General features: G+C 40.4%; 1 protein-coding gene across 1 annotated transcript in view; it reads right to left on the bottom strand.

The window, feature by feature from the left end:
• Positions 1–15,996, bottom strand: part of FBN2 (fibrillin 2) — a 223,308-nt gene that overhangs the window by 50,276 nt on the left and 157,036 nt on the right. Inside the window, exons 26-34 of the mRNA XM_070374044.1 lie at positions 12,618–12,746; positions 11,720–11,845; positions 9,510–9,635; positions 8,929–9,051; positions 8,639–8,764; positions 8,193–8,318; positions 6,963–7,085; positions 4,313–4,435; positions 2,519–2,644 (exon numbers count right to left, since the gene is read on the bottom strand). Of these exons, the coding sequence (XP_070230145.1) occupies positions 2,519–2,644; positions 4,313–4,435; positions 6,963–7,085; positions 8,193–8,318; positions 8,639–8,764; positions 8,929–9,051; positions 9,510–9,635; positions 11,720–11,845; positions 12,618–12,746 (1,128 nt within the window). The remainder of the gene's footprint in view (positions 1–2,518; positions 2,645–4,312; positions 4,436–6,962; positions 7,086–8,192; positions 8,319–8,638; positions 8,765–8,928; positions 9,052–9,509; positions 9,636–11,719; positions 11,846–12,617; positions 12,747–15,996) is intronic.

Genomic DNA, 15,996 nt, shown 5'->3' with positions numbered 1-15,996 from the left:
CATGTTCTTCTTTTGTTGTTACTTCCATAGAAATAACAGCACAGCAGCTGTTATTTCAGTTTACTCACACTTTACTTGGTCAGCTCTTTTGAGAGTTTTTCTATACAGTTGGTGCTTGAACAACATAGGTTTGAACTGCATGTGTCTATTTAAACATGGCTTTTTTTTTTCCCAGTAGTAAATACTGCAGTGTAGTAGTACAGCTACACTATCTGTGGTTGGTTAAATATGTGGATCCATGAAAACAGGAATGCAGAACACTGATGGCCGACTATAAGTTGTACACGGATTGCCCACTGAGCTGAGGGTAGGCGTCACTAGCCCCCACATGATTCAAGTGTCAACTGTACTCCCATACAGTTTAGATGGAACTTCTTGACATCCTCCCTTCTTTTTTCATCTTCGGATTTCTTTGGAAGATAGCTTGGGGTATGGGTTTCACTAAAGCTTCTTCTGCTCTGTGGCCCAGAGTTTCATAAGGTGGGGGAAGATGAGAAACACAGATGGGAAGACCTCTGCTGGGCTCTGTGTGCTTTTTGTTGATGAACCTGACCCCTGATCTCTCTTCCGACATCATAAGAAATGTTCTGTCTCTGGGTTCACTCCATGTGATGGGAGTCCTAACCTGTCCCTGAGGAGGTTCCTGCAGGTTTTGTACGCTTCCATTTCGGTGAAGAATACTGAGAAATGGCCAACTCTAGCAAACATTTAAACTCTATAGAAATTAGAGGTAGATGCTGAGTGGACCAATGTTGATCAGAGGATTAATTCAGAGGGGCATACATTTATAGTAAGATGGAAAAATGTCAAGAAACTAACGTAGTAGCTCAGGATAAACTGTCTAGATGTGCCAGATCTCATAGAAAAAGAAACAACAAAACAAAGGAGAAACAGGCAGAATCACAGAATTACATTTTGGGGATCTCAAAAGTTGACACCTATCTAAATGGAGCAGAGGGTAAGCTATGTGTGTGCCACTCTCAGATGCCCTGGCAATTGGGATTTCTCTACATGGAAATGACATATTTTGGGAAAGCCAACACAGGAAGGAAGTACAGTAAAGAGAAACTATTTAGTATCACCCTGGGGAAGGTTCTGGGAAAAGTTTTAGAAGGGCCTAGGCCCCAGATAATGGAATAGAACTATGAGGGCAAATGTTGTCTTAAGTATAAAGGATTCATTTTGAAATTTTATGTTGGCAAAAGTGTCTGGATCCTGGTAACTTGTTCCTTTTCCCACCAATTCTTGTCTAGCTGACGTGCATAATAAATCATGTAATTTCATGACCATATTGACTCACAGTTTCTACTAACTGGCTTCAATGCTTAGAAAGAAGCAGGACTGAGAAAAAAATAAAGTTCATTCTACAGCTGCTCTGTATAAAATGCTTTAGATTCTGCTCAACATAGCAGGTCAAAGTAGAAGCACAAATGCTTTCAGTTTCTAGTATTTTCCTAGAGCCTACTACTCATTCTCTTGTTCTGATTCAATCCAAATTGGTAGATATTTATGGAAAATTTCATGATCTTTTACACACACTTTTTCTCTTCAGTGATACGCTGGTGGTGGGGCAGAGTCAGGGTCTAGTTCAAGCTGCCCCAGATTGTATAATTTTCGTTTAGTTGGTGAAGTGTATGCGTGTGTGTGTGTGTGTGTGTGTAAGCTGGCATTTACTATTTCTGTTCATTTGACTAGATACTCACGTAGGGAAAGCCTATAATCTGGTTTCATTTAAAAATCTTTGCCTAGCAGCCAGCCTGAGTTATTTTTTTAAGGTTTTTTATGAATCACTAATTTTGTTAAAAACCTTATGGCATATGAATCATTTTCAGTCCTTTCCTTTATTTACATTTTAATGTACTCTTAAGAACACAATGATGACCCAAACTCGATGCAATGTGAATTGAGTCTCTAATGTAAAAGAAAATTCAACTTCTTTTACTTGGAAAGATATCACACTAGTTACAAAGTCCCATTTCCAGGAAAGGGGGTGATGTCATAACTTAAAGAGGAAGGAGACATGACTATTCAGCAAAAGGTGCAGTTCTTGAGGAGTCCCTGAAGAGGACCTCCAGTCCCAGACATGCAGATAGCCGACTCAGGTAAGAAGGTAACGCCAAAAATGAGCTACCTAGATTTTGACAAACACATTACATAGCAGTGACTGAGGTACATAACGTATCATATTTTAAAAGCTGAACAGTTTATCCACATGTCATTCATTTAGTGATTAAAAACAAAAGAAAAAGTTAAAAAAAAAAGAGAAATAGTTTAAAAAAAATTGAATAAGCCAAAGTTCCAACTATTGGCTCTTGGCCAGGAAAACTTCATAAGAGATGAAAGCCGCCTTCATCATTATTCATTCGGCAAAATAATCCATGCTTAAACAAATGACTTTTATATGTGCAGCATGTGCTGTGTATTCTGCTTCCAGGTGGAGCCCGTTCCAGCCCTTTTTGTGGTTTCATTTGTTGCAGTTGATCCAACTTGGAAATGAGTTGGAATCCTGGTGACCCACCTTGGCAGGACCTGCTGTCTGAGGCTGGCGTAAAGCCCATCTCACACTCGCAGCGATACGCGCCTGGGACGTTGAGGCACTGTCCGTTCTCACAGAGATTTATGTTTTCTGCACACTCATCAACATCTGTTGAAGGAGCAAATTACATCTCTATTAAGTTCCAAATCTCCTGACACATTTTTTTTTTCTCTGTTCCATAACTAAACCAATCTCACTGGCCTGAGTTAGTGTTCATTAATATCAAACAATTATCCATACACACCTAAATAAAGGTATACCACTTGACAATAAAGCTGTTTAATCTATAACATGCAATTCCATCACGATAAACAGGAGGAATGAGGTATAAGATCTTTCTCCCATCTGTCTCAGTTCTCTTTAAGGCTAATTTGATGCATCAGTGCTATAGCAACATCATTTAGAGATAGCCAAGAATGGTGGAATTAACCTTAAAATGGCATTAATTCATTTGAAAACATTAGAGTTAAAATGAACAACTCTTTCTTTCATTAATTCAAGCATTTTTAAGTAAAGCAGGGACACTCTATGGAAATGAGGGAAGTTTCTTGCATGCCATTACAATCTCATTAAATTTTAATTACACAAAGAAGAATCTCATTCTTATTTTAATTACACAAATGAGCATTATTTATAGATCTTAAAGACAAAGGGGTTAAGGGCAGAAACCAATGTTTATTGAGGGCCTAACACTTGCCACGGAGTGTGCTAGTTACCTGACATGCATGTTTTCATTTAGTTCACCAACCCTGTGAGGTTTAGAAGAGGAAGGGCCCGAGGCTAAGAGTAGCCGACTGAGCCGTGGGAGGCACAGTGAGCTAACGTGCAGTTGAGCCAGGGTCTGAGTCCAGCCGTGTCTGACTCCAAGGCCAGGCCCTTGTCTTCACAGCACAGAGCACAGACATGCTGAGCAAGACGCAGCACCCGAGGTTTAAAAGTAAGAAAGCTTTACAACTGAATATACATATTTTCTTAAAGAGGCATTAGAGAATTTTAAGTCTGAGTTCTTGACGTCGTTAATAACAAAAAATTATCTTTTAATTTGGGGTTAAATGTATGTACATTAAACTGAGACACACCTATCTTTCAAGCTGAAAAGTATTGTTCTTTATGTCCAGCAAGATGATTCTAGCCTTTTACATGAGTATAATGAATGGATGTTTTATCCTCCAAGAATGTAGTATGAATTTAGTCACATTTATTGAGCTCTTATGATGCATGTTTCTAAGCTCTTTACTTATATCATTCCATGTAATCCTTTCAAAACCATATGATAAACTGAGATTTTTATAAACACAATAAATAACCGTGATTGGGTAGATCACAGATTTTAAGAAGCTGAATAGTTTTCCCATATGTTGTCCATTCGGTGATATAAAAAAAAGGGGGGAAACAGTATTATTATCATTACTGTCACCATGTCCATTCCAAAATGGACAAATTAAGGACACACAGGCTAAGTAACTTGCTTAAGGCTCCACAGCCAGTAAGCAGCATCGGCAAGGTCTGAATCCAGGTGGTCGGAATCAGAACCTGTTTTTGGCCATCGTGTTAATTAATGAATAAAATGAAATGACAGTCATTAAGACCACATAATAGTAATAAATGCCATTATTTTTAAAAATTTCCCAGTTTTTGTGTTTAATGTAAGCAAAAATACACATTCACTTCAAGTCAAGTGTAAAAACAGAGGTAATTTCAACCTCCTTTAACTACAGTTTTCTTCCAATGACAAAAACATACGCAGTGCGCTGTGAAAATCAGGACCTCACCCACCTGAGCAGGTAAATCCATCTCCAGTGAACCCTTCAGAGCAGGCACATCGGTAGGAGCCTGGGGTATTAACACACTGAGCATTTATGCTGCACTGGTGGGTTCCATTAGAACACTCGTCCAGATCTGCATGTCAAGAGAACATAGCAGCAAAGTTCAGAAATGAAGATGGAATATTTCAACACCCAGAAAGATTTTCATTTATCTTAATTTAAATGTAAAGTGGCCAAATGGAATATGTTTTATTTGATTGGTAAAGTCAAAAGTTCTAATCTTCTAAGACCTCCGATCTATGATCCAAAATGTTCACGCTACAATTATGGGCCAAAATAATTAGTTCAAGTGTTTTTTGAGCTATCTAATCAACTAGAATTATAATGTTTAAAAGAAAACCAGGGCTAGATTTCCTTCTGATTTCTACTTAGGGTGAATTTTATCATTGGATACTTTATCGCTAAAAATGTGGGTAATTTTCAAGATAATATTGAACTTCAGAGCAGGACAATTACCATTAAAATTTTCAAGTTCATTTTATAGATGCGGAAACCAAGATATGATTCTTGACCTCACAGAGCCCCTGGTTTAGTCACTAAGTTGTGTCTGACTTCTTTGTGACCCCATGGACTGTAGCCTGCCAGGCTCCTCTCTCCATGGAATTTTCCTGGCAAGGATACTGGAGTGGGCTGCCATTTCCTCCTCCAGGGGATCTTCCCGACCCAGGGATGGAATCCACATCTCTTGGGTCTGTTGAATTGGTGGGCAGATTCTTTACAGACTGAGATGCCAGGGAAGCTCGTGGAGCCCCTAGTCTAATGGAAAAGACACATTATAAACACAGAAAATTAAATTAAACACTGTTATACACGTACCATGAAGAAATACGAGGAAATAAGAAAAGGAGTCTAATTTGGAATGCAGGAATTAGGAAGGTCCCACTGACAAACTATTTTTAGTTAACTTTGAACCTGAAGGACGAGCAAGAGTTGACCTGCTAAAGAGAAGTAGGGATGGGTCTTCCCTGCAGAGGGAACAGCATATATAAAGACACTGAGAAGGAAAAGCGCTTGGTGTGACAATAATTAAAGGAGGTCAGAGTGATAAGGCACAATGTAGGAGACGCAGGATAATGGAAGGTGAAGCAGGAGAGACACAAGGTCTTCTAAACCATGTGAAGGAAGCTGTATTTTATCCTGAATTCAATGGGCTAAAATGACAATTTTGAAGAAATCAGACCCATGGTTTAAAAAATTGGTCTGGCTGCTATGTGGAGAATGGATTGCAGGAGGACCAGAGAGGGAGGGAACAAACACCTGAGGAGGTCTTTTAGCAACTAACAGAGAGGAGGCGGCTGGGGAGACTGAGAGGGAGAACAGCTGCAAGAGCAGGGGGATGGAGCTGGAAAGAAGCAGACAGATCTGCTGCCTGGACGTGGTTAAACCTCTTGTATTGAAGGCAGCCTATTTTCCAATAGTTGGCCAAAGTGACAGATGGACAAAAAAATGAGGCTAAAGGAGAAAAACAGTAAACAAATAGTACTAGAATAATGGGAATGGGGATATGGCTGAAAAGTCATTGGATTAATGATAAAAAGATGTCCAGGCTAGGGTAGGGAGCTAGTGGACTTACTGATGCCATGATGGAATGTTCCTTAGCAAAGTTATTTAGAAACTATGATAATTCAAATTCTAGTCAGCTACAAACGTTTGACAAGTATAAAACAACTGAGTGGGTAAGAAAGTACATTCAAATAAACTAATTTGTTTTTAATAAGAGATCTTAAAACTATCACCTAATCCTATCCGCAGGCTTATAGAGTTAAAACTTATAGAGTTTTATAACTTAAAGTTATAAAGTTATAAGTTTTTAACTTATAGAGTTAAAACTCATTAAAATGAGGAATTGTGGGGAGGCCAGTTTCACCTGCTTTAATTGGTATTTTGAATTGAGCTGGATAATTTTTATATGTTGGAACACACTTTATTGTTAAGGCATGTAAAACACGGAGCATACCAAGCAGCACTATGAATGATACAAGAGTAAAATCCAGGTCCCTGCCTCACGGCTATAAAGGACTTCCTAGCCTCTGGTCAAGAACCATAAAACTTGGAGGATGGCAACTGTCTTCCCATTCTCCTTCTAATCTGGCCTCTTGGAATCCAAAACATTTAGGTTTCCCTGGAAGAAAATTCTATTTTCTATTAAGAAGCTTGCTATCAATCAGTTATTACAGACTTAGGTTATTTGAAAATAAAAAACCAAAAAAACAAAAAAACCTTTACATTCCCTTCATTTATTTCACTGGGTTTTATATCTTATGATTACCCTAGGAAAAGACTGAAAAAACATGAGTCATTTTTCATCCTACAGCTGTTTAGATTTCTGGCAGCACATCAAATAACTTACTGAACAACAACACATTAAAATGCAGATGCCAAGGCATATTGTTATAATTTGACCACTTATACCAAGGTTAAAGGAAACTTCTTGGACAGGAATTATCTTGCAATGAAATACAGCCTTTGATTTTCCAAGAGAATAAATGAAAATAAGAGGCATGTTCCTATTCAAGTATGTGGGTTAACAACTGTGCAAAGAACAGCCTCTAGGAATTTTGTGTCTTAGCAAAGCTTATTTACATTTGCAAACTACTCACCAATACATTTGATGCCATTTCCAACCCAGCCTTCTCTGCAGCTACATTTGAAGCTTCCTGGGACATTTAGACACGAGGCATGCATGTCACAGTTGTGGGCACCAATTTCACACTCATCCACATCTGAGAAACCATAGTGAATATGGAGGAGATAAGAGACAACCTAATTAATTCTACTTTCAAGATATATCTGTACAGGCAAAATTTTAAAGCAAACACAGAGAAAATGTTAACCTCATTAATTTTTAATATGTTTATAGACTCCAACAGAATCTGGAAGTGCATGATCCAAGTCAAACAATTCCCTGAAAGAAATTGCCAGCCACAATATACAAAAATATTCCCTGGAAATGTTACCTGGAAAAAGACCAGATGCTTATCAGTGTATGTATATAGTACCTTGCATATGTTGTGTTTGTACACATATACATATATGAACACGCACAGCTCTTTCCTTACTTGCTGTTTCTTGGAGGTGCAGGCTTAAGGAAGGTCTGGGCTACAGTCTAAGTCACTTACCACTTGGCTTGAGCAAAATACCCCTACAAGAACCTTAAGCAGCGATGGACATCTGGTCCAAAGAACTGACCTTGGGACTTCAACCCCCATCCCCTCTTTTAAAAGGCTGAAATTATTTAGTAGAGAGACAGAATAAGAGATAAAGTGGGTGGGATTAACCAAGAACAAAGGCAAAAAGAGTAAATTTGGGTAGGGAGAAAAGAAGGTAAAAGCAAATGGAAAGAGGGGAGAAAAGAAGAAAAGAAAAAGATGAGGGAAAGAAAGGAAGAAAAAGAGTCTAAATATAAAGTTTAGATTAATTTCTGTTGGTTTAAAAGCACTTCGAAACCTAGCAACAACTGAGATTCCCCCGGGTCTTTTGGTGCTCCTTCTTTACGTATATCTCCTGATGGGGCAGCAGGTTTATTAAGCAAGTGAATGCTGCCCCAAGAGCACATGAGAACCACGGGGGCCACATTCTACGCCCATCCTCCCGCTCTGGGTCCAAGCCTGTTCACAGCGAGGTCTGTGGCTCGGTGGCTCAGATCATGCTTATCTACCACAGAGAAGAACTAAACACATCACACGTGCTCTGGGCCAGTTTCTCATCACATTACTGCTACAGCCTGGTGTGGGTGAAAGTACAAGACATTGCAGGGAACAAACGATTTTGCAGGTTAACCTCTGAAAGGCAAGAAGCTGAAACACAGGGCATACAAGCTTGACACCTACCTGTGCATCCTGTGGTCCCTTTCTTCACTGAATACCCCAGCTGACAGTGGCAAATGAAGGATCCCTTGGTGTTCTCACATTCCCCGAACATGCAGATGTTGGAATTTAAGTCACACTCATTCACGTCTAGAGAATTTTCAATACCGTGGTTAATATTTATTCATTCTATAGATTAAAAAGCTATTTAAAAAAATGAATAGAATAATATTGAGATATACAAACAAAATTTCAAGTATAGTGTCTAATATCTGCAGGACCCAGTACTGCAGATAAATATTCTGTCTTTAAGACTTTTCTTTCAAACAATTCTTCCTTTTCCACTTTTACACCTTCTAATCCAATGGTTTGAATTTTAAAAATAACCAAAAAAGCCTCTTCTTCTTATATGTATATATGTGTGTGCGCATACTGTACATAAATATTTATCCTGCTCACATGATACCCACCAATGCACGTTTTCATGTCCATGGAAGCCATGAAGCCATCATAACACAGACAACGGTACTCTCCAGGAATGTTGGTACACTGCCCACCATCACAGATATCAGGATTATTTTCACATTCATCAATATCTGATGGCACAAAATCAACATCAAATGAAAACAAGAACGGCTTTTATTAAGCTCACGTATCTTTTCCATCCAGTTCCGCTCAAAATATCTGGAGCCAGATTCGAAAGATAAAATTAACCAGACACACACATGCACACACAGTCCGTGGATTTTCCTTCCCGTACCTGCACATGACCTCCCATCGGGCATCAGGGCATACCCTTCACTGCAGCTACATTCATAGCTTCCTTCTGCATTAGTGCACTGCGTGTCACAGCCTCCATTCATTATCATGCACTCATCAATATCTGTGAAAACATTACCACCACGTTACTTGTCAGAGCTACTCTCTGCCCCTTTTTTTTTAAAGAGAGTTTTTCTTTTTAAACAGATAAAGCTTAGTTTTGGATTTTTCTCCCCACCATTCATGCTGATTCATCACTGCACCATGAGTCTTTCTTAGTTCATTTCCTTTAGACAGTGTTTCATTTGACATGTATTTAGCTCTAGTAACCTACGACTAAAGAACTCAGAAACACAATATAAGATGAAATATATAGAGACAGAGATATAGGACATTTTCTAGGCTAAAAGCAGAGGTTCCTCTGCAAAACCACCAAACCATGGCATCTTAGAGATCTGCCCCCATACTTAGATTCACTTTTAGGACAAAGGACTCCCATTGACGTCATTATATATTCAGTACCAGAAGCACTCCTAGGCTGACTTGAGAAATACAAGTTCCAGACCCGCTTGGCCTCCTTACCTGTACAGCCCTGCCGATCTGGCGTGGCCTGGTACCCAGGATTGCAGGAGCACTGATAAGTTCCAATCATGTTTACGCATTTCCCATTTCTACATAAATTGTCACTCAGAGAGCACTCATTAATATCTATAAAAAGATACACAGAATTAACATTTGTGAAATCACAACGTCATTTTAAACTATCAAGATTATGCTGCATTGGAGCAATGGGCTTTATCATTATCCAAAGGGTTTTATTTATCAATACTTCAGGGGGAAGAGAGGTGATCTCCTGGGGGAATTCAAAGAAAATGCTGCAATCTCTATTTTTCTTAGTTCTATCTGTAACAGCGCTGTCCGGTGGAAGTTTCTATGTTAATGGAACTGTTTCACATCCATGCTGCGCCATGTGCAGCTGTTACTGAGTGCTTGAAACATAAAGAGTATGACTAAGGAACTGAATTTTTAATGTTATTTAATTTCAGTCAAATTTAAATAGCCACATGTGGCTAGTGAGTACCACATTAGACCCCATCCACTTAGCACATGCCAGAAATAAAGCTGGGTGATACTTAATATATGAATTTGCATGCTCAGCTGGTCCTAACAGGATGGTCACTTGTCTAAATAACATGAGGGTTCCGGAAGGAAGATGGCTGGTTCCACAAAACAGAGGGGCTGGAAACAGGGCCCTCATTGTTCAAGTTTTCGTGGCACTGTGTTTAATGAGCCTGGACAGTTGGATTATAGATTATATTGACTGCTTTTAAATAAGCTATTACAAGATGGGCAGATATCTTAAAAAAAAAAAAAACTCTTGAAAAGATCTGTGGAAGAAACTAGTACTAATAATGCAAAAATAGAAGAGCAAGAAAATGGTAGAGAGACATTCCTTACACAAGTTACTTGTCAAACATGATCTAGGAAAAAAATCAGATATAATAAGAAATTCACTTTCAATTCTCAAGATCACGAGGATGATGTGATTTATGTTCATAGTCATGAAATATTTTATTGAACATGCAAAAATACACATCTTATAATGTGCATTATAACATTGAGGGAAACTTTTTCAGCTATAAAATCCAGTCATAAAAAATTCATAAAAATATGAAAATTAATTAGCAAAATAAACTTCTAAACTAAGAAACAGATCTGAGTCACTAGTATCACAAATATGAATAAATATTCTGTAATTATCTGTGTGAAATACCTTTTTGTACTATTATTAATGTGGAATTTAAAATATTTAAAACCTTTAAATTCACCTTTTTATAATAACTTTGAAAAATGAAGCAGACTCATAGATACAGGGAACACGCTAGTAGTTAGCAGTAGGGAGAAAAAAGAGGGGAGGGACAAAATAGGGGTGCGGTTAAAAAAAGAGTTATGGGATTATATGAAAGCGCATATGCAAAACTTTTAAAAATTGTAAAGCTCTATAAAATTTAAAGACTCCTTCAGTAAAAACATTAAAAGTTTAAAAGTAAATAAAATGTCTGGTCTATGATTTAAGATTCACCTAATCATTAGCCCAGTGATATAAATATGGGTTATAAATAGACACGTGTAGCCCGGGATGTGTTCAAATGCTTTTATTTGGGAGTGCGGGATCTGTTTTATTTTAAACTGTTTTATTTGCTTACACCTTTGAGAAAGATTTCCTGTGAAGAAAACGTTTCCTGGCTAAAGTAAAGTTTTAAAGCCTGTGGAATGCTTCAGGACTTAGCGGTGGTCTTCTCTTATCGCACCTGCTGAGCCCAGGGCCAGGAAAGCCTCAGGGCTTCTGTGAGGAGCGGCCGGAGGGAGCGCATGTGCTCACACCCAGGTGAGCAGACCCTGTGATGGCAGACACAGGGCATAGGGTGGATTCTGTGCACAGAATTCTGTGCACAGATGAACCATCAGGGAGCAGCCCCTCCAACAGAGGCTGCCGTTCCACCCCTGCGACCCGGAGGAGGGAACTCCAAGGCCTGACACAGGGCAGGGTCCCTTCCAGAATGCTTGTAACAAAAAAGAGGGGAACAGGGGTAATGCCACTCATTTGAGAGTGTCACCAAAGCATTCTCTAAAGACACACAGCCTGTCTCCAGATGTGTGGACTCTGAACTCCCAAATTTTAATCAGCTAGATTTCACATGCCCCAAACAAGTTCACTAGAAAAGCCTCTGATCCTTATGATCTTTACAGGTTGAACTGGGAGGGTCTATGTGCTGAGGAGACAGACTTACCCACACAGTCCTCACGTGATGGTGACAGCTCGTGTCCCAGTGGGCAGTCACACTGAAAGCTGCCCTCAGTGTTCACACAGGTGCCACCCCTACAAAGGAGAGGGTTACGTTCACATTCGTCAATGTCTGAAAGGTAAAAACGTGAGAGCCATTAAAGAACTCTGCGGAAAAACTGTTCACGGACACAGACTGGGAGAAAGATTCATTATCTGAGTCATGGTGATTCAAACGTAGGAGCTGGGTTAATACAAGATGGGATCAGGTTCTCCTCCCTTTCTCTATGATTAGTAGATTTAAGTATCACATTCTCTTTTGAAAGACAGTGAGCTCTCAAGGCATTTACTTGTATGAAATGACCAGCCTCACAAGAGGTAAAAATAAACAGTGCTTGCTTTCCATCAGTCTAAACTCCAGACATCATATGTCTCTATCTCCATCCAATCAAGGTGATAGAAAAATTTTAGACTGATCACTTTGTAAATCCCATGAGGTGAGACCTAAAAGTTGCTAAAAATGAAACAGTGGGCTAAAAGGTGGGCGATGCCAAGAGCTTGTGTAATGTCAGGAAAAGAACATGGGATTCTCATAACAATAAATAAATTTGGGGGTCAACATTCAACGCCATACATTTTAAGTGAATCCCTGCTCAGTAGTTAGTCTGTGGTGATTTCAGATTCTATAAATAAACAGAACTCAGTCTCAATATCTCACTGCCATTAAGGCGCAAAGAGGCTGGGGCTCCCTAAGAGTTAGAGACGAGCAGATTTCCTGTCTGACATTTAGATCTGTGCTCTCTCGCCACAGCTCCTTGCCAAGCACACTGTTAACAGCTCTGAGACAAGCCAAGGTCATGCTAACGAGTCTGTGCTGGACCTGTTTCCAAACCTGAGCGGCTTACCCATGCAGTTCTTCATCATCATGAACCCGCTCTCGTAGCCTTCGAAGCACTCGCACTCAAAGCTGCCCGGCGTGTTGACACAGATACCGCTCCCACAGAGGTCAGGAGAAATCCTGCACTCGTCAATGTCTAATCCACAGGGTTTAAAAGAAATTCAAAAAAACCAGAGTGAGAGGAGACAGTGTTAAGGAACAGAGAGATGTGGCCTTCTAAGTGAAGGTGCTGGAGCAATCGGGTGAGCAGGAGGAGGAGGATGTGTTTTCAGGAGATCCCCTAGATGGGGACAGGGCTGCAGGCACATTCCTTTCCCCAACTGCCAAAACTGTCACAGCCAACGGGCAGGGGCTTTTGGCCTTTAAGAACTCTGAAATTGTGGATTTCTCTTTATGGTTTCGAAATGGTAACAGAAGGATGAAACAGGCAACTGTGCTATGAGAGGAACAAGGCGGGTGGCAAACGAGGAAGCAGTGGCCACATAGACGGAGTCTCATGCACAACCCGAGGGCCATGCTAGTTCCGAGGCACTAGCCGTGTCCACCCCTGCGGGGGCCTGTGGGGGCTGCTGCCTCTGAGCAGGGGTGCGGGGCTGGCCCAGGGACAGCTCAGAGGTGGATGCAACTACTGAGCCCTGAGCCAGAGAACACACATTCATGGCGGGGTCACGGAACATGCTCCAACTGTGCTTTTGTGTCATATTCAGATGGAAGAGCCTACTGATCTGATTTTTAACATCGAAAACAAAGGACAACGATGGGCTTTTGGGTTTGTCATTTTTTATACAGTATGGTGAATAAGAATCTTTAATAGTAGCACGTGTTCTCAAAAAGAGGATTCTGTGAGAAATCTCCCATTCCTAAAATCAAGATTTTCAACAGAGTAGTCATATCTATAAAATGTGATTAAGAAAATATGACTTGTTTAACCATTTTTGTCACAGTGGGGGGAAAATGTTATTGCCAGCATATGTTTATTTTGGTGAATTTTAATTTTTAAGTTTTTCTCTCACAGGATTTATAAATAGCTAATTTGCACATGTTTCCTTGGGCAGAGGGTGGTCTCAGTCCCAGCTTTCCCCTGGCTTTTGGTTTTTCTCTATTGATTTTCCCAATTTCAGGACATATATATTGAAAATCCAGACACCTGCTTTTGAACGAAAGTCTTAACAAAATCAATTGATTCAATTAAGCAGGTAAATAATGTGTATGCTAATTACCTTATTTTTTATCTATCAGTATCTAGGAACTGGTAATGAGAACCATATGAAAACACAGAACAAGTTCAATGGCAGAGGAGGGACAAATTCTGGCTGCTGTGATGTGGTGGGAGCTGCACAGTGCAGATTTTGAACTCTGGAACCAGAGAGCTGGACACAAATCCCACTATTGTCATTTTCTGAGTGTAGGGTCTTGGGAAAATCATTTAATTTCTCTGTGCCTTAGTTTGTTATCTGTAAAATGGGGTGTGTATTAGACCCTGTCTCATAGGAGTAAGTGAATCAACATTTCTTTATCTTATAGAAAGAGTGCTGTATATATAATAAGCTATTCTCTGTTAATAATTAGTATTCTGAAGGAGGTGATTTTTTAATTGATCCTGGAAGGTTTGCACAGAAATTCTAACTTTAAAGGTGTAGAACAAATAGAAAGTCAAGAGATAAAATGCCTAGGTAAAGAAAATTAATGCACTTCAGAGAACAGTGAGTTACAGAGAGGCTGATGATGAATGCAAGTATAGGCAAGACAGGTATGGTGACTATGGCGACAACGTGGGGAGCAGTAGATGGGCCTTCTGCGCTATGAAGAAGGGCAGCCACCCATGTCCTGCTGGCCTTTCACACTACAGCTCACAGCACCAGTGCTGTTAATAAACCTCTCTTGAACAATTTAAACAAGGCAAGTTTCAGAGTCATTAAATGATGTGGCTAATTTCACGCCAAAAACAGAGCAGTCAGAACTGGAGAAGCTTCCTTATCCAGGTCTAGGGTGGTCTGAGTCAATGGAAGTTGCTCTGTGGAAAGTTACACAAACTAAGCCCTGCTTTTTAGCATGAAAAACCTGGTGGGTGTGAAACTGAAGGATCTGACTGGGGGAAGTTACGGGGTGGGGGGTGAAAGATGCTGGAGGAATCTGCAATGTAGGAGAGACTGTGATGTGCTGCCCAGATCCTGCTTCAGGAAGGAAGCATTCACATGTCCTTGCCCTCCGCTTGTGGGACTGTGGAGGCCAGAAAGTCCCGAGGTGGGGGCTACCTTCAGGAGAAACCTCAACTCCCCTCAATCACAGCCTTCTCTGGGTGGATGTACCCAAATATTCATCATGCAGCTACGTCAACACCAAGCCCCTGTGCCCTAATTCAAGACAATTCTGATGTGCCTTCCAGAAAGATGCAGAGCTTCGCCATTGGGGGTGCTGAGGACCACACTGGGACTGCCTCACAGCCTAACTTTTCCTTCAGGCCCCTTTGGATTCCTTTCCCTTCCTCCCCAAGTCGTTGACCCCAAAATCAATTCCTAATAAGATTCCAGCATGCTCATCTCTGCTCAGAGTCTGTGTCCTGAAGAGCTGGACCTGCATCAGGAAGAGTGTAGAAGAAATACCTGAAACGAAACAGTCATTTTGATGGAAGAATATACAAAACCTTGTCACTTGTCTGTTGGGAGAAGGAGGGGTCAAAATTACGTCTTAGCTTTCAAGCCCGAGTGAAACGATAATATTAGTACATGTAAAGAAGACCCTAGCCAGAGGAAGCGGGGTGGGACACAGGGAGATGAAAAAATAAACTGTCTAGATGAAAGTCAGAAATTTGAGAGTGGAACTCAGGAGAAACAGAGGGCTAGAGACAGCACCTCAGAGTCAGCTCGACAGAGGCCATCCAAAAAAGCCATGGTGGCAGACGCAACTCTGCGAGGCTACCAGAGGACTCTGGAAAATGCCAAAGGCAAGAAGAGTCTGTGAAGATTAGAAAAGGAACATCACAGGCATGACAGGACAATTGAAAGAGAGAAACAGCATGAAAAGAAAGAGAGACGAAAATCACGGACAAGGTTTGACCAGAGATCAAGGAGAATAGGCACCAAGAGAAGTAAGTTTTGAACTTAGCAAAGGTGTTTTGCAAGGGTTTATACACACACACACACACTCCAGAAATTCTGATGTGCCTTCCAGTTGCAGAGTGGTGAGGGGTACTGAGGACCACACTGGGACTGTGTGTGTGTGTGTGTGTGTGTGTGTGTGTATACATATATATATATGCGGCAGAAGAAGGGAGAACAGCCTTCAAAAGTACACAAGGCTACAAAGCAAATGGGAAAGGAGAGGGTGGGACGAATTGAGAGAGTAGCACTGACACATATACACTGTCATGTGTAGAAAAAAGCTAG

This window comes from Bos mutus, chromosome 7 (assembly GCF_027580195.1).
Source record: "Bos mutus isolate GX-2022 chromosome 7, NWIPB_WYAK_1.1, whole genome shotgun sequence".
Lineage (NCBI taxonomy): Eukaryota > Metazoa > Chordata > Mammalia > Artiodactyla > Bovidae > Bos > Bos mutus.
Note: the sequence above shows the minus strand (reverse complement) of the source record. Positions and strands in the feature narration are given on the sequence as shown.